Genomic DNA, 27627 nt, shown 5'->3' with positions numbered 1-27627 from the left:
GAAAATCTTGGGCCTTTACATGAATGGAGATTTTTAGGATACAGTGTGTACAATTTAGCAGCATTTATTAGTAAAGTTTCATGTTGAAACTCAACAATCTCAACTCATTCTTTTCCCTTCCAAGTGTGTTGAAGAACCTATGTAGCCTTCAGTTAGCATCAAAACTCAATGATGTTTAGTTTGTCCAGTATGGGCTTCTGTAAAAAACGTGGCGGTCCAAAATGACCTGACCCGGCTCTGATATAAGTATAAAATGGAAAACCACAATTCATATAATTAGGTAATTGTACAACAACATAATTATTGAGTTAACCTTTGCAAAGATGTATGACCCCAACCTACAAACATTTCATTTAATCACACTCCAAGATAACCTACATTACAGCTGCCACCATATACCCAAACCTGATGGAAGTCATCGTCTCTGGCTCGGTGCCGTTTGGATATGTTTGCATGTGTGTGTGTGTGTGTGTGTGTGTGTGTTTCTCGGTGCTCTCTCCTGCGTTCATTTGAAAACGGCAGGAGTTGTGACAGCTCATCTAGAATGTCATGGCTACAGTCTGGCAGACCCAGTGGGACTTCTGCTGTGTGAGTGAGCCGCTTCTGATAATTTGTCTAGCAGTCTCAGTGATGACAGTACGCCGGCCGTACGGCCTCGGACTCATGTGGCTCCAAGACGTGAGTTCAACCTTATCAAAGCCACAGTGTGCTGCCATGTTGCAAGACTACAGAAGCCTTTTTCTCTATATTTTTCTTGCTCACCCCCAAGAAAAAAGGTGGTGCAGATACGGGAGTACAGGAGGGATGGTGAGACTCTTTGCATTGAAAGTGTGAACCCTGTGAGGTTGTGTGTCTTAGCAGAGACCAAGGAGGAGGGTGAGGGGGTGAGGAGGGAGAGTCAAAATGTGTAGACACAGACACAGATGGAATAGTTTACCTCTTCTGGCCCAGACTTGACTTCCAATGTCTGAGCTGTAGTAACCCACATTCTGCTTGCAGTGCTCCTTAAGTGGCACAGACTTCCCACTGGTGTTTTTCTAGGACAGCTATGCTACTGCCCCAGTCCCTCCCTCCCTCCCTCCCTCCTCACTCTACCTGTCGGTGGCGGTGGGGGGGCACAGTGAGGCGACTTACGGCCGGGAGAGGCTCCGAGCGCCAGCCAAGGCTTCTCTCAAATTCATTAGGGCCCCCACACGCAGACAGACGTATACTTCAAGGGGGCTTCTCGAGACTAATAGCAACTACAGATTTTGTTATTCTACATCTCTCACACACAGACACTTTGCTGGGATTCAAACACATGGTATTCATTTCAAACCCCTCACCCTGTGTAGTTAGACTTTGAGATCTTTGGTGAAAAACAGAATATGAGAAGAAAACACAGCGTCAGGGCCGATTTCCTGATGGCCAATCTGGTGGCTGCGGGGTGAAATCCCACCTTGACACACACACACACACACACTTACTTGAACTTTCACACACATTTATCAGAACCTGAGGTGAGCTCTAGATCTGTTAAACGGTCAGGTTCATCATCCCCAAACCAAAGAGGTTTTCAGTTTGCAGTGGTCTCACTATTGTAATAAGCTGTTTCTTACACAATCCCCTCCGAGCCTGTGGATCAATAGAATAACAGTGTAAAACCAGTAGAGGCTAATGAAAAGGGCTTTTTTTCGTGCCAACTTGTCACGCTCGACATTCACTGTCCGTAAAACAATGCGTTTGCCAAACTGCTTCTTGAACTCTCCAGGAGCCCGCAGGACTCTGCTGCTAATATTTGCTACGGGGGAACAGTGTCAGTGATTTAAAGTTGAGCGGGGCAGCTCACACGCCAGCTATTTGACTCGGTCTGCTGCATGTTTATCATAAAAGCAGTGAAATCACTGTAATGTCAGATAAGACGTGCTTAAACGTAAAATGGAAAAAGTATTCCGTAAATGGTCTATACTGATGTATACGTTGTCCTTCTCCAGTCTCGATGTCGGTCTAAAGCACCTTACACTTTCGTTTGTTGTCATGACCCCTTCCTATGACTAAGGTAGGCTATTGATATAGTTGCACATATGGGCAACATAAGGCCCTGGGGCAGGATCTGGCCTACAAACCAGCTTCATCTGGCCCATGACCTCCTCACAGTTTATCTACAGTTGACTCTTGCTCAGCTAACGTGACAGATGTGATATTAGCAATTGTGATGTCAGAATCTAATTTAAGAAGAGAAACAGCCTCGGAAATGTTGTGTCATTTTTAACTAAATGTGGACATCGACTTTTTGTGAGACCGTGAGACACGGGATGAGTTAAAGCTCAGGATCTGTTGCGGCGCCACACAAAGTTACTGCGAACACAGACTGAACATTGGTGTCATGTCTAATTTCTCTTACTTCTACTTCTCTGATTTTGGCATTTGCATAGGGAGGTCATATACAGTATACTACAGTACTGTACAATACTTTAATCTGAAATAAAATAAATTCATTCAAAAGTCTTCTGCTGTCCAGGGATGAGAGGATGAACTATGTATGAATGTGTGAGGTGGAGCTTCTGAAGGAGCACTGACGGTGGCTGGGTTTATTTGTCTTGCTGTTGAGAAGTGTCACAAGATTTTTCAGTCAGAAACATTTGGAGGTTGAAAACCTCCGACACAGACTTGGATCTCGACACAGATCCACAACGAGCGAACGCTACGCTGAACTTTTTCTTCGATGACAACATATTTCTATTTTTCAAACTGAGCTTGTGTGAATAATGGCACTGACGACAATCTTTTCAATGAAGATAAACGACTTCCTGTGTCGATGACTCTGTCACCTGGGAGATAGCCGTCTCCACTAAACACCACGCACACTTTCTCCACTTTAAACTGACGTCATGGTTGGACACGAGTCTGGCTCAGGACAAACACACTCAGAGAGATCTTGATTTCACATTGATCCATGAAATCAACTAAACAAAATGGAGACAAATGACAACATGCTAATCTTATCAGGCTTACTGACCATCCTGTGTCCTCATCTTCAGCCAGCTCCCCCACATCTTCCTCCGGAGTGTCAGTGATGGCCGAAGATAACTTGGACTTGAAGCTACTCAGAAGGGCCAGTGTCTGCAAGGCAAAAAACAGAAAAAAGACAATTTAACGTCTTTAGTGAATGCGTCAAAATTCCATCCACCCATCCCTCCACTTTCTCCTACTCTATCCTCCACATCATGGTGGCTGAACAATTAGTCAAATGCAATAAATAACGACAACTTTTTACCTGTTGCTCTCTGGTTGAGCCCTTCTTCAGTTTCTGTTTCCTCAGCTCTTCATACTTCTTTCTTCCCTCCAGGTATTCAGCCACTGCCTCATTGGATGGCTTTTTTTCCTCTGGAGAGACAAAAAGAGACATTCACAATAAAACAGATTATCAAAACTGCCCAAGTATATGATACTACAAATCCACTTGGGTGTCAATGATGATTTTGTTAAGGGTTATTTAGGGTTTATTGTTTTTGACCAATTCATCAAGAAAACGAGTTACCCAAGTAAGAACAACATTCTCTCATGGCCCAGGAGGAGGACCGTAATATGTAGATAAAAAATATGGGTCAAAATGTAACAAAAAATGAAATGGTGTTTCCATGGATCTCTCCATGAAGCAAAGGTGGCTGCATCTATCAGCAATATATACATCAATTTAGATGACCTGGAAACTTCGATATCTACTCAGCTGCAAAAGTAAATATACTAAATTGGGACGATTCTCTGATGTACGCTGTAAGGCGTCAACTGCTGGGGAGAGGAAATACCAGTGCTTGACACTGCTGTTTTGGCACTTGACAGATGAGCAGCTAAAATGGGCAGAACATGATCAGAGGGAAAAGACAGAAGGAAGTAATGCACGTCAAGCTGTGACGGTGACGGAACATGATAATAAGAAAAGGGGAAAAATGAGGCAACTTCGGGCCTTCCTCTCATCTCTGACTGACACTCTCTGCAGGAATCCATACTTCTGCCAACCTTTGCAAAGATGAAGTGGACGATGACCCCGACCTACTAACCTTTTACTTCATCATATGCAGACATGACCTACATTATTATGTAACTGAAGAAAAAAACACATTGGCAAATGTGCACTTTGTTCATGTGGTTTGATTAAAGAAATACCAAAGACACTGTGTCAGGACAAAAATAGGAAACTGATGTGTGAGTTAGGGGGCACATATTGGTAGTGTGGCTGGCATTTTTTGCCTCACAGCAAGAAGGCCACCTGTGGGTTCTCTCCAGGTTCTCCAACTTGCTCCCATGGGCCAAAAACATGTAGATTGGGGATTAGGGGAATTGGACACTAAACCTAGTGTGAGAGTGAATGATCGTTGGTCCTGTGATGGAATGGCGACCTGTGCAGGGTGTAATCCACCTTTTGCCCCATGTTAGCTGGCGTTCAGCCCCCCCACCCTCATGTGGAGGATAAAACGGTCGAGAATGAATGAATGAGGGATTTCACAAACACCAGTAATACAATCTTTTTAAAACGGATGGTTGTGTTGGATGTAGGAAGTTTGGCTGCAAAAATGACCAAACTCCTTGAAAATGATTGTTTGTGTGTTCGGGCTCCTGTAGAAACATGGCGGCTCAAGATTGCAGCCAAGGCAAAGCAGGGTTCTTGCCTGCAGTACATAAAAAACGATTCATTCTCAGGCTACGAAAACCAAATGATTTTCAATTCAAAGAGATTATGCGCTTATACAAACAAACATATAAACATACCCTACTAAATGTTATACACTTGATCTTTAAATTTTCATCCACTAAAAAATGTACTTTTTGAAAACTTCAGGAACAATGTAACAACCTGTGAACTTAGAGCTTTCATAAACTTGTCACTTTTAATTAATTTAATTGTTAAGTGGTTTTGGTTTTCCTTCACTTTCTCTGATAGCTATCTTTCAATTAATCAATAAAATAATCAAAAATAATGATTAACCCGTAGTGCTCATGCGGCACGGATCAGTGCCACAGGTGCACCCATGGTAAACTGCCGTGGGAATAATACACAACTCCTTATATGGACGTCCTGGGGGTGTGTGTTTATAGGTCACACATTCAGGCTTTAAACATTTCTGTTACGTGTTGTTGAGTCAAAGTTATTCATTTTTAGTCATGATTTCACATTTTTAGTCACGATATAAAGTAGCGATAATTGCGCAGAAGTCACAAAATACAGCATTTTTCTTTTGTTATTGTTCATAAAAAGGAGTCAAGTGAACTTTGAACTGTGATTTTAAACAGTTTTAGTACTTTTTTTTGCTCAGGTGTGTTTATATAGTTGGTTTATATAGGTTTTTTTTTTTCCATCAGATTGCCTAGGTTGTGCTGAAAGAAAGGATATAAGACACTCTATATTGCACATTCATATAGCCTCTGTATATATACTGTATGTTTAAACATAGTAATGGAAAAAAGCAGCCGAAATGCTCTAAGGGTTAATAATGACAATAATGAGTGAAGAATCCAACTGTTCCAAATAAATTCTGTGTGTGTTAACAAATGCCTACAGAGAGCCTGCAGTCATGGGAGCCGCGTGGAGGCGAAGCGAAGCGGGGAAATTATTTTCCACGAAACTGTCGCCCTGTGCAGTGGGTGCAACAGTGTCTCATCATGGCTGAACACGGAGACAATCAGGGTGCTGACATTAGTGTCTCATGCAGTTTATGTGCTTCTGTAAATCTCCCAGCTTAGACACAGAGTGGAGTCACAGAGGGGCAGACAGTGAGCAAAGTCTGCTGGAGCCCTCTCTTTCCACAACAAAATGTGATGTCACACACACACACACACACACACACACACACAGCCAAGGCCAGAGCAGGACCGCGTCACACTGGCCAAGCTGTGCCACTCCTGACTAGATGCTCTGACACGAAATAAATGATGCAATGGAGAAAACATTTTTCAAACTTGTGAGAGCTGCAATGTTATGACTTTCTGCCAATGTGTGTTTATTGTTTTTTATCATGAGCTTAACTGTGAAAAGTACGCTTACCAAAATGTACTAATTAGGACAAAAATACAGAAGAAATATAAGCAGAAAAGTCTTGAGTGACTTAATTTCAGGAAAGAAAGAAATCGAATACATTTAGACTTTAGATTGAAAGAGAATTTCTTGGCACTATGCAGCACTTACCAAAAAGAACAGATGATTAGATCGTTATGGATTTCAGTTCTGTGCTTTAGATGAGATGACAGATATCAGTCACATGTTTGACTCAGTTAACTCAGTATGAAGTTAAATAACTAGGAGATGGCTTAGTTTAACTCCACATGGCAGACTAGTGACATGCACTGTTTTCTTACAGTAAACAAAAACCCAGTTCGACCGAGGACCTTTCTCCGTGTGTGTGTGTTTTCCTCGGGTATTCCACTTTACTCCTCAGTCCAAAAACATGCAGAGTTACTTAAACACTCTAAATTGATTAGTTGTGAATGCAACTGTCCAGATTATATCACATATTGGTAACGATGAATGAATGAATGAACACTGGAAAGGGAAAGGCAGGATATGTTTAGTGTTATTGATCAATAATTCCACATTAGCCTTGGAATACTTACACACATCCTCCGTTTATATTCTAGGACGGTTTGGCAGAGAAGAAAAGGTTGTATTAGGGGAAGAAAGACGTTCCCCTCAGAGGAGGTGTTTGACATTTTAGAAACTCATAAACTACTCGTGTTTCTCTGGGCTTTCGGGATGTGGAAACTTCAAATACTGAGCAAATGCAGCTCTGCAAATCTAAGTGTCACACACTTTTCCCCCCTCAAAGAAGTCTGCTCCGCTGCTGGTGGGGCAATTTTTTTTTCTCATGATTTATGAGACACAGCAAGTGAGCTCCCTCTATTTCTTCCCCGCAATCTCCTCTGCTGCTCTTCTTCCCTGCTGCAGCCTGTGACATGCTGGATGCTGACTGATGATGCCCTCAGGTCCTACATGGTGAACACACATCACCCCTTCTCCAGCTGTTGTCACTACTATCTTTGAGTTTGATGGCCTTTCTAACTACATTCCTCCCCTCTCCTTTCACCTGGGTTCAAGGGAGCAACAAATCAAACCGCTGATGTTGTAGCAACGCAGGGCTGCTGTGGACCACAGACGCCTCTTGCATAACACCAAAGGTTCTTCTTCTCTGTACAACCATTAACAGCTTTTACAGAAAAAAGGCAAAGCAGCGTGGCACTGTGCTCATTAATCAAAGAAACATCAAAAAAGTTCTGTCTGCCAGAACTTTAAGGTCAACACCACCTATCAACGTCACTTATGCAACTAAAAAGAGCGTTTATATGATCATATTTCACACGTGTCCAGTGAAATTGACTAACCAGCTCAAAAACCTGCTCGTGGTGTGTTGAGAGGACAAAATAACAAGCTAAACTAAATCACGAGGTAATATCCCTGCAGCAATAATTCTTTAAAATCAACAGTGTGAATGACACCAGCCTTATGAGACATTCACAGCACACTGGCACAACCTGTACAATAATCTAAAAGGGATAAAGACATGATGTCACATAATTTGTGACGCTCAGCGCTCATGCCAAAAAAAGGGGAAAACCAGACGATGGGAACGTGCTGCAGTTAAAGTGATGATGGTTGAATAATAATTTATTGTGTATATTAGGGAAATGGAGTTTTTATATTCAATTTGCTGATATATCGGGTGCTTGGGCTGATAAACAATACCAATACCGACAAATAAACTTTTTTTTCCTGAACCCAACTGCGGAGTCTCCTCTGTAGTGAAATTAACAAAGCATTTTTTGTATTTTTACTCATTTCACAGCATATATGCATTTTCTTTGTTGTGTAAAATAAGTAAACATCAAAGTCGGGGAGGGCACTAGGAGGTAGCAACCTATTCAACTTCTCTATTTTAGGCGATCGTTCTGGGGCTCTTGGCATGTTTGCTCATATCCAATAATACATTTTTAAGACAATATCCCTGGTGTATATCATAGGGCTGCTCGACATGATGATTTGGGTCAAAATTTAAATTAAGATTTATTCCAAACGATGACACATTGACATGAACCTGAATCAAATGGAATTTATTGCGCATAAAAAGTGGCTTTGAACAAAAAATATTGAATGAACCTTTTGAATTTTAAAATAACTATAAATAAGTGTATATTGTATAGATATCTTTACGCAAGGGGAGTGTTTAACCTGGGGACTGAATGTGTCTCTATTTGTCAGATGACAAGCGGGACAGGAAGTCACACAGAATAAAAATAATAATCATTTATTATTACAAAATAATAATGACTGAGAACCTTCACTGACATAATAATCATTTAGCTTCAATTATTTTGTTTTTTGTTTGTGTTTTGGGTCATAATCAGAATTGAAAGTTATGATTAACTGCATAGCCCTAGTATATCGTTCATGCTCATACCATTCATATAGGAATGATACTTTTCTATCATTACTGACCAATGTGGTGATATTAAAGCAAAGATTAACAAATATTCTCTAAAATATCATATTATATTAAGCATGCCACCACATTACTTGTTATTAAATTCAATTAAATATAAATGTGTATGATCTGGACAGTGTAAATGTTAGTAAAGTTAAGTCTTATTTGGTTGAAATGATATTAGTATTTTGGGAGAAATTCACAGTTTTCATCCACCTTAAATGATTCAACACTCTTTTTCACATGTTTGGCGTCACAAACACGTCCAAAGACATACAGACTGAGTTTAGTAAAGAGGGTTTTCAAGTTCTGTCTGAGGGGAGACTCGCAGTCATAGTCCATCAAGACAAAATCCTCCGTCTGAGCTCAAGGACCCTGTGACATCAGTGCTGGGTGTGGTTACAGGTGCAACCAAGCACTTGTCTATACACACCGTTAGTCTTTAATCAAGAAAGCTGCTTCACAAGGCTTCAGGCAGCCATGAAAACAGTCGCACATTAGCTTTGGCTGCAATCGTGCCTTAGCCTGAGTAATGGCAAACCTGTGTGAATCAAAAAATGGACTGGTGAATTCAAATGGCAGCCAACAGAAGTAGAAGTAAGATGTTATGTGGAATAAATCACACACTTTTCCATAAACTAAAGAGCCTTTCACTATATATATACATATATATATATATATATATATATATATATATATATGTACATATATGTTTTATATAGTGTATACATACCGTATAAACTGTAATTCACCTTTTAAAAATGCACCATGCCATGTGTGGAAAGCTTTGGCCTTGGTGGTGCTACTTTCAGTGTGTTTTGGTCCGTGTCAGTCTCAGTCTTCACACAACCTTGACAAATTATGCATTGTTTGAAAGCTCAAACTCTCCTGGTTCTATTTCCAAAGAGTTTGGAAACACATGTCCATAAAAGGTACAACAACAGTGGCATACTAATTTATTTATGCTAAAAAACAGACAATGGAAAAAAAACAACCATTCTGACCTGTTTGTGATTATGTGACTTTGAAAGTATTGTGTTAATACCACTGGAAGTAGATTAACAACTAGATCCAAAACATTTCATTTTAAATGTTGCTTATATTATAACTTTAGCGCTTGTGTTTGATAAAGGTTTAAAGTAAGCCTTCATTCTGGTTTAAAGAAAGATGCTTTAATGTCTACACTGTTGTTGTCTAATAGAGTAGGACTTTAAACACATCATTTTTTATATCTAATGCATCATTAAGTCTTTTAGACCTGAAACAATTACTTAGTTAGTTAGTTGATGAATCACTAAGATGACTGAAGAACAATGAGTAACTCATTTAGTAAAGTTCCAAAATTCCCTGGTACCAGCTTCTCAAATGTTAACTTTTTGCTTTTCTCTGTAAATGCAATAACTTGGAAATGTTCTATTTTATAATATTAGAAAGCAAATCAGATATTTATATGCATCACATATGAACAAAAAACTAACCTACACTGACCAATGGGAGAGCGGCATGTGAGTGAAACAAGACCAGCGATTGACCTTCACAAAGAAGGCAGAGTAGCACCAAGAGGATGATTTAAGCTTTAAGGGATGACAGTGCTCTTCCTTAATGTGTCTGAGGCTTGAACTGCTGTGCGGCTTCTCCAGTGGGATGAGATAAAACAAGCCCTCGCCACAGTGCTCTTCTGTGGCCGCACTGAGCTTTGTGATTTATAGGGACTGCAACAGACATCTGTCTCCCCTGCAGTGGCCATTGGCCCGTGACATCTAAGAATTTCATCTAATGGAATTAACTTTCACTTCCAAGATAGAAATGTAATGAAGAACTCTTAAAGAGAGACTCCTGCCTGTGTCTGTGCTGCCAAAAAAGCTCAAAACAATGGTCCTGAGCAGAGACTAAATACTGTGAAAGAGATTGGAGGGACCTTGGGGCTAGAATGCTGGTCTGCTGCTGCCTCCCTTAGTAAGTATGTGTTGCTCAGGTAAATTCAAATGAAGGCATGCAAACACTTGAGTCAAAAAAGAACACATTTTAACACCAATGCCAGTGTTCTGTGAGGTAAAACCATTGTTTTTGTTAACGGACAAAGTAACAAACTTTGTAAACTGCTCTAAACTGCTTTACTCTTAAGATAGTGGACACATTAACACCCGTACTACTGAGAGATGAACAAGAACAAAATTAGGTTTTTAATGAGTCTGACTTTACAGATATGCCTGTTGTCAAGGTACAGAGAGATATATAAATCTGAACACCAAAGAAGATTTTAACCATGTGTTCATCATTGTTAATATTGTGGCAGTGGCTGTAAATAAATTAACATAGAAGCTCAGAGAAGTGTAAAAATACTGTGAACCTGCGGCCGGTCGGGGGACCTGAGCTGAGGAGGCGCTCATGCAGCTCAGGAATGTGGACACATGAGTCCTCAAATCACCTCTACATGTGTTTTTTGTGATCAGATCTGTGTTCAGACTGGAACTCATTGCTGTCAACTTGTGATCAGATCACTCAGGATGGATGTTAATACCAGATCTGAACGACGCCTTAAGTTGATGTAGATTTAAATGGGTATGCCTTTTGTTAGATGTCTTAAATGGTCCCTGGTCGCTGCCATGTTTTCGTTGAGCCCACTCCTGACCACCCTCATCTGCTTCTCGACACAGGAAGTGTGCAAAGTGCATTCACTTGTATGTAAGACACTGATCATGTGCACATACCCCAGACAACCCCACTTAAAAAAAATCCTGAAATCTCCCTTTAAGATTGAAAACAATGTAATGTTTATGATCTTTCACCTTAAATCACCACAGAAATCTTGAACCAATCTGCAGCACGTCATGAGTGTACTCACTGTCTGCAACACAAAACCATCTGAGTTTGTGGAGACAAGAACAATGTTTGAGCAACGAAATCTAGTCTCCAGTAAATGTTGGCTAATGGCAATCCCATAGTTAGGCTGATTCCTGCAGAACCTCCCCCCTTCTCCATCCTCATGAAAACCATTGTGTTAAGTTGCACAACAACACAACCTCAAGCTAAGCTCTGCGCCTAAGTGGTTTCTGTCATTTTCAAAAATGCGTTACGGCATCAGCAAAAATCCAAAAAGTGACTGCATCGTGACATGTCTGAGACTCGAGGAGCTTTAGGAGGGAGGGATTTTTGTTTTTTTTTGTTTTTGTTTTTACAGAATGACAAAATGACCAAAGCTGTAAACTCACAAACACATACAGTTTGACGTGCAACTGTGGTGGCCACTCGACAGTTTTTATCCCCGCAATTTTCACAAAAATGCAGACCCTTTAGGGGGAGCGGGGAGAAAAAAGTCGTCTGCAGCTAATTGACAAAATCAGAGGGTTGCCTGTCTTAGTGTCCATTAGCAGGGAATGTATCAGAGACCGCTGTCTTAGAGACGGCCTTAGAGACACTTTTTTCTTTTTTTTTTAAACCATCAATAAAAAAAAAAAATCTAATTGTGGTTAGAGACGTGTGCAGTACATTCTACAAACAGAATTCTTGCGCAACAGTGACACACATCAGTTCGTAAATATGGGGGGGATGAAAGCCGCTTACTCACCCTCCTTGACTTCATCAACAGGAGGTTTTAAACTTTCTTCTTTCCTTTGCTTTATGGCCTGCAGATCCTTTTTCAGCTGTCGCACTTCTTTGCGTAATTCCTCGCTGCAGGCAAAGACAATTAGGATATAGCATTTAAGCTTAATACGTTCAATATAACAGTATAAAAAAACATATACATAGGGATGCATGACATTTACACAATATGAGTATCATCAGATTATAGACAATATGACTAATGACTACAAAAATAAGATAAATACAGACGGGTGATGGAGGTTGAGCAGAGTCAATTCAGACAACTGTCAATGTGTTTCTTGTTTACAGATGAGTAATTATTGTCCTACTAGCAGTACTTACTCAGAACAAAGGTTGTCTTTTTTTTTACATCCTATTAAAATGATGTCATTCAGTGGTCATCGTGAATGTAATCACCCTGGTGCACTTATTGCATTCTTTCTCACTCTTTATATCATTATATATACTGTAGTTAAGTGCTTTTAAACATCGATCTGGTCACATAACATTTTAACTGCGTTAAATCCCACATCAAGATGACATCAGTCAAAAGAGACAAGTCTAATGTCAAGTCCCAAGTGAAGACCAAAGAGTCCCAAAATTACTTCCAAGAAGTCCTATGGGAAAAGATGCAAGTCTCATGTCAAGTCAAGTTCCAAGTCAACACTGAGACAAAAATGAAGTCCAAAATGAAGTCCAAAATCAAACTAGGGATGGCTTGATAGCACTTTTTTTGTGTCTGATACTGAAATCAATGCAACCTCGATTATCTGTCAATACCGAGTTCATCTTTTAAACCACTAAGCTGTTAACAACACATTTGTCCTGATGCATTACTACCTAGCCATAATCAGCCAAAACACAATGCTCCAAATGTGTAGCAAATATTCTGCTCCTATTAAAAAGAAATACACAGCCTACGACACATCTCAGTTAAAAATGCTGCTGCTGTTTTCACAGTCCTTACTTGGTGAAACATTTATGTGATATTTAAGTGTTTTAGATCATACCGGATTTTAAGTTTTCTTTTTTTATGATGTAATTTTGACCACTATCAGACCAAGATTGATGCGTCTCATCCATACTTAAGGCAATAAACTCTAAATCCTGTCCTTAGTCAAGACCTTCAAGTGCCAAGTAGTAATCCTAAGTCAAAACCAATCAATCCATATTTGAGGTTAGGGTTGATTTAGGTAACTCTCATCATGTCAAGTTTCCAGTCAAACACAAGAAATCCCATTAAAGTCTTTGGTCGAGGCAGCACCAAGACAGAGACTCTGAGGCAAAATCCCAAGTTAAGACCAACATGTTCTGAAGGTAATTCCCAAAATGAGTCACAAGTCAAGAAAAACAAATCAAATATTGTCTCAAGTCAAGACCAATACCTCCTAAGTTAAGTCCAAAACCATGTTTTAAATCACAGTCTCCACCCCAAGCCAAGTTGTCATGTCAGGTAGTCCCATTCTTTAGACCTAGTCATGTGTCCCATGTCCAAGTCTCTGCATAAACAGTGGGTAAAATGCAGGGAGCAACACTTTGGAAGCCACAGGACAGTATTGCTTTTAACTTTGTGGAGTTGTCCCATGATAACTTGAAATATACAACCGTCTAATACTCTTAGTGGCAGCAGTAATAAAAAAACTTTATTCCTTTCCCAAAGTTGCACTACATTAAGTGTTACGGGCACCATAACCCTTATGAACCGCTATAAAACCTTTAACTAGATGACAGAGGAAGGCCAAGGCCCATTTTTGAATCCTTGATTGAAAGTAGCATCCATTGGCGCAAAGCCCGGTACATTCAAGGCTAAATGTGAGTCTGAAGTGAGGCCAGCGATGTTGATTATTGTTCCCTTTCACTTGATTGAGACTACTGTCAGTTACATAGCAGAAATGTTATGTTAGGAAATTATATTTTTGCACTGCCCGACAACTCTGTTTTCGTACCATCTGCTTGCGGAGCTACAGAGCTCAGGTAAGCTGCACAGTCTGGGCCCCAGGCCTAGAAACATGCGAGGCGTCTCCAGACAAAACAATGGCTGCCTTTGTTTCTTACATCTGGTCCTCTGAACTGACATTCATTTATATCCATTTCTCTCCTTTTATCTGGAACTTTCATTCTTGCGTTTGTAGCCTTCCAACAGTCTTGTTAGTATCTCGGTTTAACTCTCCGACATTGTCTGCAGCAAGGCATCGAGGCATCAAACTGAGTGACATTTTTAACTCCAAGTGCCTCTACAAATATTAACAGCTGTGGCTGACTTGATGTCATGTCTCCTCCTCGTTAGCTTCCCTGCTGCTCCTGAGGATACACATGAGGAATCAGTCAGACATGCAGTTGTTAGTGCTCTGCTTTGCTTAAAAAAAAAAAAAAATGTTGCAGCTGAATCCAGACTCCAGTTGCCAAGAGCAAAGCAAAGTGGTTGGCAGGGTCAGACTTGGCCTGTGTGAGGAAGCCTCCTGCTCAGCTCTGTCTAGCAGCAATGACAACAAACCTCTTTTTCTGGGACACATTTTACATATAGTAATGGTAATGCAAGTCATATGCGACAAATCAGAGCGGGGCTGAAAAACATTCAAAGGGATTCAAGACAGACTGTTTGGCATCCATATAAACTAAATATGGCCACTTTCTCTTCTGATTTAAAATGTATAATTACTGCAGTAGGTGGGCAAAATAATATGAATATAAATGCTGTAAGTCAGTGATGGTCTGCACACAAGACTGTTTATTTATATTGAGGTAATTCAACTCCTTAAAGAACGTCATCATGCGTCCTTTGTGAGGACTTAAAACTGTAGTGTGCAACTTTTAAAAATGAACAAATGTCTGTTGAATCATTGTCAAAGAGTTCACACAATTACGTCTATCAGTTCCAAATAAGTCTCTCTGTGTCTCCGTATAGCAGTGACATGTCTGTGCTGCACACAGGAAGTGAATAGTTTCATGTCAAGATGGAAAGAGGCAACAGCGACATTGAGCTAGTAAAGCAAGACAGCTGCAAACAGGTTGAAGTTCCCATGGCAAGTTTCAGAAGTGAATTCCTTGTTATTCCTTGAGAATTTCTTGTCCCTGCCCACTCCTGCGCTGCTGTATACACAATAAAAGCTCCCTCAGTCAGGTCTGATAATTTTGCTTCAGAGGACCCGTTTTCAAATGAAGAACACAGCATATGAGTAACGTTACATCGTCTCTGTCCGTGCAGACCTACCGCAGGCCGAATAATATAATCAACAAAAACCACCAGCTTTATAACATGTACATCTGTCACCATGTTTAGAGAATACCAATGGGCCATTGGTACAGCAGCCATTTTGACATGTTTTAGCAGGAAAAGCGCTGGTGTTACTGATCACATTAACAAGTCAGAACTAGGGGTGGGAATCACCGAGTACATGATCCATAATGATGATAATATCACAACTTGATATGATTCTGCGATATTCAATATACTGCAAGACAATCATAAAGTGATACATCGCGATATCTGTCTAACTGAAGAAAACAAAATGTCTCTGCAGGAAATCTCGACTTATTCACAACATAGAGAACAAAGTGCATAAAGTCTCTGTATTGAACATGGATGGGGCATCTCTTAACGTAGCTTTCTCCACCATTATCCTGCTGTTATCTCTTTCATCTTGTGCCACGTAACTTCCGCCCAGGTTTCCCTCATTCATTTGAGCAGCGCCACCACGAGGAGACATCAAGTAGCGACGCCTGGCGAGTGAAACTGGTAGGGACTGTTAACTTTAAAGCGCCTTCATTTATGAATCAATATGATCTAATTTATGAATCATCATGATATTTGCCCCGGAATATCATATTGCACAATTTCAATTGACCCACCCATAGTCAGGACAGTGTGATAGCATGCAACCTGAAAATGAGGCCACAAAGACTCATCAGGAATTTGATTTAAACTTGTGATTTTCCGACTGTGACATGTCAAAGGGCCACTCTGCCTTACTAACCTTCATGGGGCTGAGGGTGAGAGGCGAGGACCCTTGACTGGTTGCCAGTACATTACAGGGTAAACATAACAGTCATGAACAACAATTCACTTTCACATACACACCTACAGTCAATTTAGAATGTCCAACTGACCTCTGTATGTTTTTGGACTGTGGGAGGAAACTAGAGAACCTAAAGAAAACCCACGCACACATCAGAAAAAGATGCAAATTCCACAAAGAAAGACCCTTGGTTGGTCCGGTTTGCGAACCTCTGTCTTTTTTGCTGTGAGGCAACAGTGCTAACCACTACACCTCCATGTAGCTCACAGAGCGTGGTGTACACAATATATTTTGAAGGAAAATTTAAGCAATTTTCATGGACGCGACATTAAGTTGGGAGCAGATTAACACATTAGAAGCTCCAAAAATGCCATAATAACCCTAATAACTGCTGTACAGTATTACAGTACAGTATTATTGTTTAATTAGTTTACTTTCATTCATTTTTAATGATGAAACACATAACTGAACACAGAGTATCGAGTTGAGGCATGTCTGCCTGAATGAGCTCTGACGGATTGTGGTTTTTAGTGAGTGAGATTTGAACGAGTGATAATTAAATTTAGTTAAATTGCAGCTTTTTGTGGGTACATAATTGCACAGGCTCATGTCCTCTATTTGGAAGCTTCTCGACATGACTTGTATGTTTTAATTTACTCCAATATGTGTCAAGCACGACTTGAGGCTCTTACTTGGGCAGAGACCGGGCCTTTTTCTCCAGGACTGAGAGGTCAGCTTTCATACGCGCATACGATATTTTCTGCAGTGAGCAACGTGTTGGAGTGAGTGATCATTTTCTGCCTGCCTTAACATGCTGCCATTCAGAAAACAAGAGAAGCATCCAAGGCAACGGCCAAACAATCGGCTCCACAACCCCACTGCCAATGAAGAGAAAGAGGCCAGAGAGCACAGGAAAAGCCCCAACAACACCTGTTACGACACACCTTGGGGCTCAGCAGAAATTCCTCCTGGGACCCTCACCTCACAACACTGAATAGTGCAAATATTTTCGCTTCAACACACTTTGACTTGTCTGGATGACTCACATTTTTCTCATCAAAATACAGAGTAAACTGGATAGTCACATGGCTCAGACAGGGACAATGTAATGTTCGATTTTGGAGGGCAATTATTTCTTTTAACATTAATACAACATTTTTTATTTAATTATTTATTTACACATAGTGGCCAACTGAGCAGAGTACAACTGACAGATAAACCTGCCGGCTCCGTCTGCTGGTTAAACTCTAAATTAGATGACACTAAATTACTAAACTTATCTTTGATTTTTCTTTTAAATACAATAAGTCAACTTTTACATGATATTGTGTTATTGCTGATGAGAGTTCAGGCTGTAATGCAAAGACTGTTAAATACGCTCTTCATACTACCCTCATATTTGGACAAAACCTAAAATAAAATACATCAAAATAAAAAAAGAAACAACATTTGCCTTAAACTCATCCTTATGACGTTAACACTTGCTAACAACTGCACTGTATAATGGTGATCATCCATGTTTTAACAGATTCTCTTGGCCACAAAAATGCTATTTTGAAATAGCATGTCTGAAAAAAAAGGGGCAGTTGGGTTACTTTGATTTCTGGAATGCCGATTGGGTAAAGGAATCATCTTCCCCCATTTTCTGTGTCCTCATGTGTTGTTTAATTTTTCATTCAGCAGAATTCATAGCGCCAGATGGAAGTTCATTTTGAAATGGCAAAGCTTGGAGTGAGGTCAGTAAATAATAATAATACTGGGTTCACCGGGAGCTAACTGCACCAGCTTTTCCATCCTTGGCCATCTTGTTTAATTATGTGCCATTTGAGAGTAAGTATGTTAAAAGGAGATAAAAAGGTTTACAAAGGAAAAGCGGTTAGATTACAGACAGACTCTTTAAAAAAAATGCTGTGTGGTGCTACAGTAAATCCCTTTTTTACTTAAATGATTGATTGAATTTAATGTATATTCTGTCATCACTGTTGTTTTAAATGTGCAATATTTATTAAATAATTCCACAACCATATTGACTAATGATGTCATGACTAAGATAGTAGTTATTAAAACATAGGAAGGTTTAACACAAACAAATATACACTACAAAATGTGTTTAAAATGCAAATCATAAATGCTAAACAACAATACGTATAGTCCAGTTGAGTTCACCCGCATTTTTAAGGCAGCAGCAAATACACTTTTTGTTCCTATAAGTCCAACCACTTTGAAATGTGTTACAATGATAACAATAGATTTGGGAAATGCCAGTGCATCTCAGTCCACATGAGGTATGCATTCATAAGCAGTCCACTAAAAAAGCATCATTATATTCAGTACACATGAACAGCAACATCAGAAGAATGGAATTAATGGAAGATTTAGAGGAGTTTGTAGAATAAACCTTATGCCTGTGACTCACTATCTGCCCCAGAGAATAATAATAATAATAATAATAATAATAATACTACATCATATTTATAAAATGCAACCACCCACCTATACATCACATCCATATATGTAAGAGAGGAGACTGCTTATCATTAAAAAACTTGAAATCGCTCTGTTATCGCTGTTATCATTAGTTACCAGATAAACAGAGTGAAATGAATCAGTTTTGTGACTCCCTGCCAGTCCCTGCAGCCTGGGTCTACCTGTGGGGCTGCCAGCTACTGTCACTGATTCAGAAAACTAAAAAAAAAAAGGAGAGAGAGAGAAACCCAGAGAGCTGTGGATGATTAACTTTTCATAAAGAAAGCATATGAAGTGATTGGCAGTAAACCAAGAAGTCTCTCATGATTCAGAGCCTTGCATTTAATACTCTGTCTGGCAGGAGTCTGAGGCTGACACAGGAATTCGACAACCTTAAAAATAGTACAGTGATGACTGTATGGTTCATCAAAAATTCAGTAGTTTTCCAAAATGCACAAAACAGGCGTCCTTGCCTTTTTTGGATTTCTCTGCATTCTCATTTTCCAGCCCTTCAAGAAAGTGACTTTAAGAAATGTAGTCCCTGACGAAATCAAAGAGTTCTTAAGTTTAAAATATAGCCACGGCGTGAACGTGACAAGTCAAGTATATGTTTAGGAGTCAAATTTACCACGTCTTACTTAGTGTAAGTACGCTTCAAGGATGGCAGCAGCAGCAGTGGCGGCGGCTTCTGCCTGCTATGGTGGATTCAAAGCAGTCTAATGACTGAGCAAGTGATGTGCATGAATGTGCTAGAATAACAAGGCGGCTGGGTGAGCTCCGCTTGGGGGGCAGTCCACGGTTTGGTCAAAAGCCAAGGAGAACTGTGAGCTGCAGTGGAGGAATCCAACCTCAACACAGGAATTTGCATGACTTTGCAGAGTGATCTAGAGCAACACATTACCCACACAGTGGACCAAAGGTTCCTCTTTGACAGAGCGCTTCATCTGCCTCACAATTATTGACCAGAGCCTTTGCACTTCTGTTAATCAGTTGGCGCGGTAGAAGCCAATTAATCTCTATCTTAATATCAGGTTTTATCTCACAGAGTTTACATTCAGCTGTAAATGTCCTATATTTTCGCTTGTTTGAGAACAAAAGCCAAAGTAAACATTTTCAGAATCAAACGCCGACTTTGATCGCACTCCAAGTGTTCTGCTGCGTTTTTATTAATTTTCAAAAAAAAAAAAGCCTAACCCCCAACATCCTGGACATGCATTACTGTCTGAAACTCAGTCCAGCGAGCAAGTGCCCCATATGGGGGCAGACGTACTACAGCGGGTCAGAGATGTGTAAACCTGGAGGTTCCAAAACATACACAACCCCACTGCCAAGAACTGAATTATTCCAAGCAGTTTTCCCCAGCTTTCTTGATCTTTCGCAAACCTTCGCCTGAGAACGCACCAGGTTGTGACCGATGACGAGAGACAGGTGCAGGTAATTAACGCACAGCGACATGGGAAACGGCGACACGGTACGATACGATGAGTGTCTGATTTCTCATTCAAGTCCACGCTGACGACAATGCTACGAGAGAGAGATTTGCGAAGAGGAACGAGGACCAAATCCAGACAGTTGAAGATGAAGAAAAGCAGTGATTAATGACTGAGAGAAAATAAAGCAGCAACTAGGTTTGATTATTTCAATTGGATTTGCTGCTTTACTGCTGTTTTCACTGCAAACTGAAACTCTTTTGTTTTTTTTAGACTATTGTTCACGAAGTCTGCCAGTATCATCTTAGGCTTTGGGAAACTTAGGATGGGCATTTTGGTCCGATGTGGAAAATCATTTTTTGCTTCAGGTCTTTGACCTTGAACAAAATATCTGAATTTACCACAAAAATGCATCATTAACCAATAAAGACTGATAATAATGCCATATTATAGATTATCAATGATTAATTAATTATCAATTGGTTCCTACAGGACAGCCCATGGCCAAGTGGAAAGGGAACTTGGCTTGTAACTAGAAAGTCCTCTAGTAGAGGATGGGTTAAATGCAGATAATAAATTCTCTAAGCTGATTAATCAAATACAAATACTAAATTAGTCATTTTGATAATTGATCAATTGGTTTATACCATCTTCTGCCACTTTATCCTCCACATAAGGGTCGCGGGGGGCACTGTGCCAATCTCTGATAAATGCTCCATAAAACAAAAAAATCATTCAAATGGAATACATTTGGTTTATGGACAAAACAAGACATTTAAAAAACGTCTTCATTTTCAGTTTGAGAAACACAGATTGACCAAACAAGTTATCGATGAACCACAATTGATTATGAAAATAATCGTCAGTTTCAGCAATAATCGACTTTAACACTGCAATTATTGCTTCAAAAATTTCTATGAACACATGGCTTAATAATCTGTCATTTAAATCACACCAATTATTCAACATAAATTGCATAATCTTAATGATCAAAATAAAAAATACTGTCAGGTTTCATAATGGTTATAATCCGAATATTTTATCCGTAAACTATAGCCGAGTTTTTAGACATCGCAGACGACTATCGGACTATCCTGTATATATATCTACATAAAGTTTATGGCCACTTATTATGTACACATTTTGCATTAACATTGTCCATTGTGCACACGCATTTTATTCCTAAATGAGACATCGTTTGGATGATGTGATAGCAGCTACATATTAAATGACACTATTAAAAATAATCCCACCTGTATTATTATGGTCTGCTGCCATAGTCTGTGTACATCATCAATGCGTATGCGCAGGAAGTGCAGTGAAGTGCACTTCTGTCATTATCTTCAGGCCACAGTAAGTGAAAAGCGATTACCAGAGACAGCAGAGGGAGCCAGGTCCTGCTGGCAGAAGCAGCTCACACTGTGTCCCACAGCCATATGGAAGCGTTTTGCTTCCCCAGTCATGCCCCGTCGGGTTTAACAAAAGTGGCGACTACCACATACGTTGCTATTGGGACTTCATTCAGTACTGTCTCTTATGAAAGAACTCCCCTAAAGAGGCCTACTTCAAAGGAGGAGTGTCAAACTGTGAGAGCATAAGAGCTTAACCAGAATTAACATCCAACATAAGAGTGAGCTGAAGGCACACTCACTGAAAACAGGACCTCGTCTAATTGAGTTGTGACTTGTGATCTTTAAAGTCTTAAATTTGTCTTGGTCCATTATTTGGCAACTCGCACACAAACGTGAGCACGTCCAAGCATTTTGCAATCATGGAATATTGCAGTGGAATATCATCTGGCTGCTGCTGGATAGCAACACAAGATTGTTTTGACCTGATGTAAAAGCTATTTTGGTTTCAAGGAGACTCCTAATTTCAAGGTTGTCTCAACAGCACTGACTTAAAGAGAGACACAGCCAGCATCGTAACTTTTCCCCCACTGACAGAGGCCTGACTGACACTCCATTCCCACTGGTGACAAAAAAACTGTTTAATCCAGTGTTAATCTGTTTTTTTTATCAGGAGGAATATGTTTAAGCAGCATTCACTCCCGCTTCAAATGTTTTTAACGGCTTCAGCTCCAATCAACATAAGTGTGAACATAAAACATGGCTGAAGACGCTAATTTATTCTTCTTCGGTTTTAATTTTGCCAAAAAAGTGCCATTTCTGGCTCATCACTATGACACACATTCATCTTCTGGCCATTAGAATAGCTGCTAGCATTAATGTTTGTAGGGATTCTTATTTTTAAAAGCTTTCAATATCATTTATTTCCATCTAATTGAATTTTAGATTTGACATGGAGTTATTATTTTTTTTAGGATATTTATGAATCTCTCTCTCTCTCTCTCTCTCTCTCTCTCTCTCTCTATATATATATATATATATATATATATATATATATATATATATATATAACTTTTCTGTAGATAAGTCTGGCCTCATTTTGGACAACGCTGACCTTAACAATAGTAGTAAAATACCACAGTAGCATTATCAGTGAGGACTATTGTGGTATTCTTCACACCACAGGGCAAAAACAACCATTGCCAATGGTAGTAGATTTTATTACCCTTTTAGTGGCTTCACTTGGGTTTAAAAGTCAAATGTGTACCTGCTAATTTTAGTATGAAAGAGGCTTTAGTTGACTACACACTCCGATGAGCTGTCCCTCACTCACATGTTATATGCCGCACAAGTGAGTGTTGGAGGAATTTGATGGAAAGACAAGACAAGGAGTCCTTCATTAGCAAAATGAATCAGCCTGAACTGAAATAAATGGCTGCTTTTGACATCCTCTTTTCTTTTCTTCCCCCCTCCAAGTTTCTAATTACCACTTGGTGTTCCTCCTTATCCACAGAGTTACTGGAAGCAAAAGTGGGAGAGCGAGCAGAGCTCAGCCAAAGCCACTTTTTGTCTGATTTTGACCTACCAGCCTGCTCTTTGATGCCCTATCTAGACAAATCACACTAGGAACACAATCAAAGCTTGAATTAAATGTGCTACATTCTGCCTGATTATGCTGGCTGTCACTCAGGATAAACACGTTAGCATTAATGAGAGAAGGGTAAGTCTATGATGTGTGCTTTTAGGAGGATATGATATAAATGCTCAACACACACAGAATCACTCACTCCCTTTGCGCTGCTTCACCTCTTTCATAGACACACAGACACACACACAATCACGGTTTGCCTCTACTTTAGCCCACTAAGTAATTTGTGTTGAGTGCCAACATTCCTGTTTCAAATAGCAGGTCCACTGATGTTGGTCCACTGAGCTGCAACTTAGATATTTGTGCGCGTATGTGTGTATGTGTGAAAGTGACGAGACGTGGACAGAGACATCGGGGGTGTTGGTGGGTTTCCATTCGGGATGAAGAGATACAGTGTGATTATTTGATATTAAAAACGAAATTAAAATAAAAAATTGATTACCTACATGAGAAGTTGTTTAAGCGGACATGTTTTCCATCTTAATCATATACATGCATATCAGAAATGTCAATGTAAATATTTAACTAGTTCTGATTTGGGCAGCATGGTGATGAGGCGGTCAGCACTGGTGCCTCACAGCAAGACAGGTCTTAGCTGTAGTCTCAGTTTGATCAAGGCCTGTCTGTGTGGAGTCTCGACAGTTTTTCTGTGGGCACTCCTGCTTCCTCCTACACTCCAAATTGGGCATACGTTAATTGAAGATTCTAAATTTACCGTAGGTGTGAGAGTAACTGTGTAAGTGATGGGCTCGTGGCCTGTCAAGCTAACCCTAGTGACCTAACCCATGATTCCCAAATTTTTAAACGGTAAAATGTGGTAAATTCCAGTTTAAATCAACCCAATGTTTTTAAAATAAAACACACATCAATCTTTACTGAAGCTGCTGTGGCAATCTGACCCGACCCTGTCTCCAGCAGAAAGAACATGACTGCAGAGGAAGGATTTCCTGCTGCACAGAGACAGTAATTAATAGATGTTAATGATTGTTTTCAGTGTGTCTGAGTCTACTGGTGTCTGAACATCAGAGGACTCGGTCATCTCTTCTAGATCTGTTCAAAAGTGCAACATAAACTCATAAAAAAGCGGAGGCAATAGATGGAGGAAACTGTCCAATTAGTGAAAATCAACTTTTTTGGAAAACGTTTCCTTTGTTTTAAGTTTGGTGATTTGATATTAAATAGGGTTTTGGACAGTTGATCAAAAAACAACACATCTGGTATGAATTCACTAAACAAGATCTACTATCATGACCATAACCTTAGGACTGAATACTCTAATCTTATTGTAATTTAACAGATAAGGTGATTTTCAGAGTGTTTCACCTCCACTGTACTGCACAGTACAACAGCTCCCCCCTCAGGTTACTATACTTCATTACAAGTACATCAACAACTCGGGGACACTTGTTGCAGTCACTGATGCCATGACCACAGAGGTAACATCTACTGTATATGACGTACTCTATATTACTATTTGAAACCAAAAAAAAAGAAAGTTGAAGCTCTGGGAAGAAGTAATTTAGTCATTACCTGCGGCTTGGCTTCTTCCCTCGGTCTTCCTCATTGGGCTCATCTGTCACTACTGTGCCTTTGTCTTTCTTCAGCTTTTTATTGATGAGGTCTCTCATCTTCTCTTTCTGATCAGAATCGTATTCTTCGTCTTCGTCCAAGTCACTGTCAGCATCACCTTCGACCTTGTCCTCATCTGACTGGAGGAACACGTTGAAATTCACAATTAAATAAAGGTATTTCTGGGAACAAAAAAAAAAAGACTATAATGGTCTGACTTACCTCAGCTGCCTCTCCTGGTGTTCCTTTCTTTTTCTTCCTTCAAATGAGGGAATATAAAGTGATTAATAAATAGACAAATCGAGGATTATTGATAAATAAGTGATTGTGCATACTTATCAACTGCTGGAACAGAACTCAGCTGGGGATCATCTTTCAGTAGGTCATGACTACTTTTACTTTTCCCTTTAAAAGTCTAAAGAAACAGAGAATAGTAAACTCGTTAAGACCAAGGGTACACAACTATTCCTACATCATTTGTTTTTACACATTTTGTAAAAAAAAAGTTCTATTTCAATGCATGTCCAGACTTTTACTTAACAACCTGCTATAGCTTAATAAACTCGCCTCTGGAAGGGTTATTAGAATAAATACAGTGGATACAACTCGAGTGACTTTATGAAGTTTTATCGAGCATGCGCGCAGGTTTTACACATAAGGCTAACACTAGATCTTTTAGCACCAAGTCGATGCCATCATTTGCCAAAATTAGACAGACATGAAACAAGACATCCTGTAGCTTGGTGGAAAATGTGAACAAAATATATACATAATTGTTTACACATAATTTACCTGGCTGACTTGACTCGCCATCTCTTCTTCCTCTTCAGCTTCCTCTCCAAAGGATAAAAGACTAAAGTTCCTAAAACAATCAAGATAATGTCAGAACCAAAGCATCAAAAACAATACTTGAAGCTGCTGTTGGTGAAATCTGTTACTGCAAATTTGTGTTAAATAGCTCCATATACTAACAACTATCGCTGATCTAGACTGTTTTTGAGTGACAGTCTCTTAGGCGCAGGCTCTGACAGTAAATCAGCAAGAATATGTTACAGTATCACACAGCACTTGATCCAACCAGGCGTCAGAACTCCACAAAGAGGCTCTAGAGGTCGGGCTGTTTTGTCAGTGAATAAATAACAGAAAAAAAGCAAGTGTAACATTGTTCTTGTTCAAATAAATGTTACATTATTTAATAAATTAGATGATGCTGATGAAACTGGAAAACCTGCAAAAATAGTCCAGATAAGGAAATCATCTAATCACTTCATCTGGAAGTACAGTATTGTTTTGAAAAAGTGTTTGAAAAAACAAAATATGATCCTAATTGTAAATGCCGAGACTGATAAAAAAGTTTAGTAACCGAAACACACTGTTGCTTGTGACAAAAATGTATACAGCAGGGTTCCAGCAACCACAGCGTGCAGTGATAAGAACAGTCAGAGCGACAGATGAAGTGTGAACACTCACTTTGTGGCTTTGGACTGTGATTTCTTTCCCTCCTCTTTTTCCTTTTCCTTTTTGGTTTTCTTTGATTCACGAGGCACAATGTCATCAAAAGGAGAGTGAAGCACCTGGCAGAGACAAAAGACACTTTGTGCTTAGGTTTTTAAATCACTAAAACTAAGAGGGTGTAACGTGGATGGAGAAAATACCTCAGTGGTTCTGATTTTGTGAGGATTTAGAGGTCTTTCATCATGGTCACATTCGACTTCTGTTAATCTGAGCAAATTGTAAACCGTGTCTCCTGTCACCTGCAATGTTGAAATAAAGGGAGGTCCTGTAAATACATTTAGCTGAGGACACACTTTTTACACAAAAGAAACATATTTGAGAATCGCTATAGCTCTTTAGACGTACCTTGCCAAATATGGTGTGTTTGTTGTTGAGCTCATCTGCACGTGCTAAAGTGAAGAAAAACTGACTGCCGTTATCGTGTGGCCCAGCATTGGCCATGGCAACCAAGCCTCTTCTAATGAAGCGCAGTCGGGAGTGAAATTCATCCTGAAATTTGAACAGAAACAAAGATTCACTTTCAGTCCTATAAGTAAAAGTTCCTGATAATATCTGCTATATTCTCTTGATGACATAAGGGTAGGTATGCTGATATTTTGAGTGTTTACGCGTCTGAATCTGCAATAAATATGATAAAAAAGAATAGAGAGCAGCCTAACCTTGAATGGACGACCATAGATGGACTCTCCACCTGTCCCCGTCCCAGTTGGATCGCCACCTTGAACAATGAATTCAGGCACCAATCTGTGGAATATTGTGCCATCATAGTATCCTATAACACAGAGATAATAATTATCAACATGTAATTGGTAGATTTTTCATTAGTCATCCCAACAAGATGCCAAGGCAATGACTGCATTCTTTACTGTGTATTCAGATTGTTGTGAATGAATGTTAACAGCACCATCATAACAGAATGTTCTACAGATAACTCATAACAAACAGCATTCTATTTGTTATCTACATATCTTAAAATGTGATTATAATATTTAACATGGTACATGCTAAAAAGGTACTGTAGATCTTGTAAGATCAATCTTTTTCCAGCACAATGTTTAAAAGGTGTGAAGTTTAAAAACAGTGAGTGATTTCACTGTAGTTTTACACGTTGTTAGAAAATACTGTGATTCATTTGACAGGTAGCTATTCACTTATGTGTTTACCTTCCATGCACAGCTGCACAAAGTTCCTGCATGCTTTCGGAGCCTCCTTGGACCACAACTCGATGTCAATATCACCTGCTGATGTTTTCATCAGCACCTGAGGATAGATCATAAAATGGGGCATGAATAGCACATTTAAAACTGTAAGAACTTTCATAAAACACGTACATTTAAAAAAGGATGAGATTACAATTGAAAAAAAAAACGCGCTCACCTTTCCATTCGTTGGAGGCTCTTGAATATAAATATTGCTCATTCTGACTCCACGGTTCCGTTTTTGGCTAAAGCAATAACACTTTTTTTATACTGATTCTTAAACACGACGGTAATGTAATACGGTGGATAATGTGTTAAATCAGCTTGGTTTTCAAGTAACACATTTTATACTTCTCTGTCTACAGCCATATTGGTTATTACTGTGGGCTTCTTCGTATTG

General features: G+C 39.6%; 1 protein-coding gene across 1 annotated transcript; it reads right to left on the bottom strand.

Moving 5' to 3' along the window:
- Positions 1 to 1113: 1113 nt before the first annotated feature.
- cwc27 (CWC27 spliceosome associated cyclophilin) lies at positions 1114 to 27627 on the bottom strand. Its single transcript, XM_044053574.1, has 13 exons — positions 27406 to 27627; positions 27192 to 27288; positions 26688 to 26800; positions 26374 to 26517; positions 26169 to 26267; positions 25984 to 26087; positions 25306 to 25375; positions 24849 to 24928; positions 24736 to 24772; positions 24475 to 24653; positions 12019 to 12122; positions 3257 to 3366; positions 1114 to 3102 (listed from the first exon to the last, which is right to left on the bottom strand). Exons 1-13 carry the CDS (start codon positions 27445 to 27447, stop codon positions 2869 to 2871), a joined length of 1413 nt encoding a protein of 470 aa, XP_043909509.1. The 5' UTR covers positions 27448 to 27627; the 3' UTR covers positions 1114 to 2868.

The sequence above is a fragment of the Solea senegalensis genome, linkage group LG21 (assembly GCF_019176455.1).
Source record: "Solea senegalensis isolate Sse05_10M linkage group LG21, IFAPA_SoseM_1, whole genome shotgun sequence".
In the NCBI taxonomy this organism is placed as follows: Eukaryota; Metazoa; Chordata; class Actinopteri; order Pleuronectiformes; family Soleidae; genus Solea; species Solea senegalensis.
This window is presented reverse-complemented; position numbering and strand designations above follow the sequence as displayed.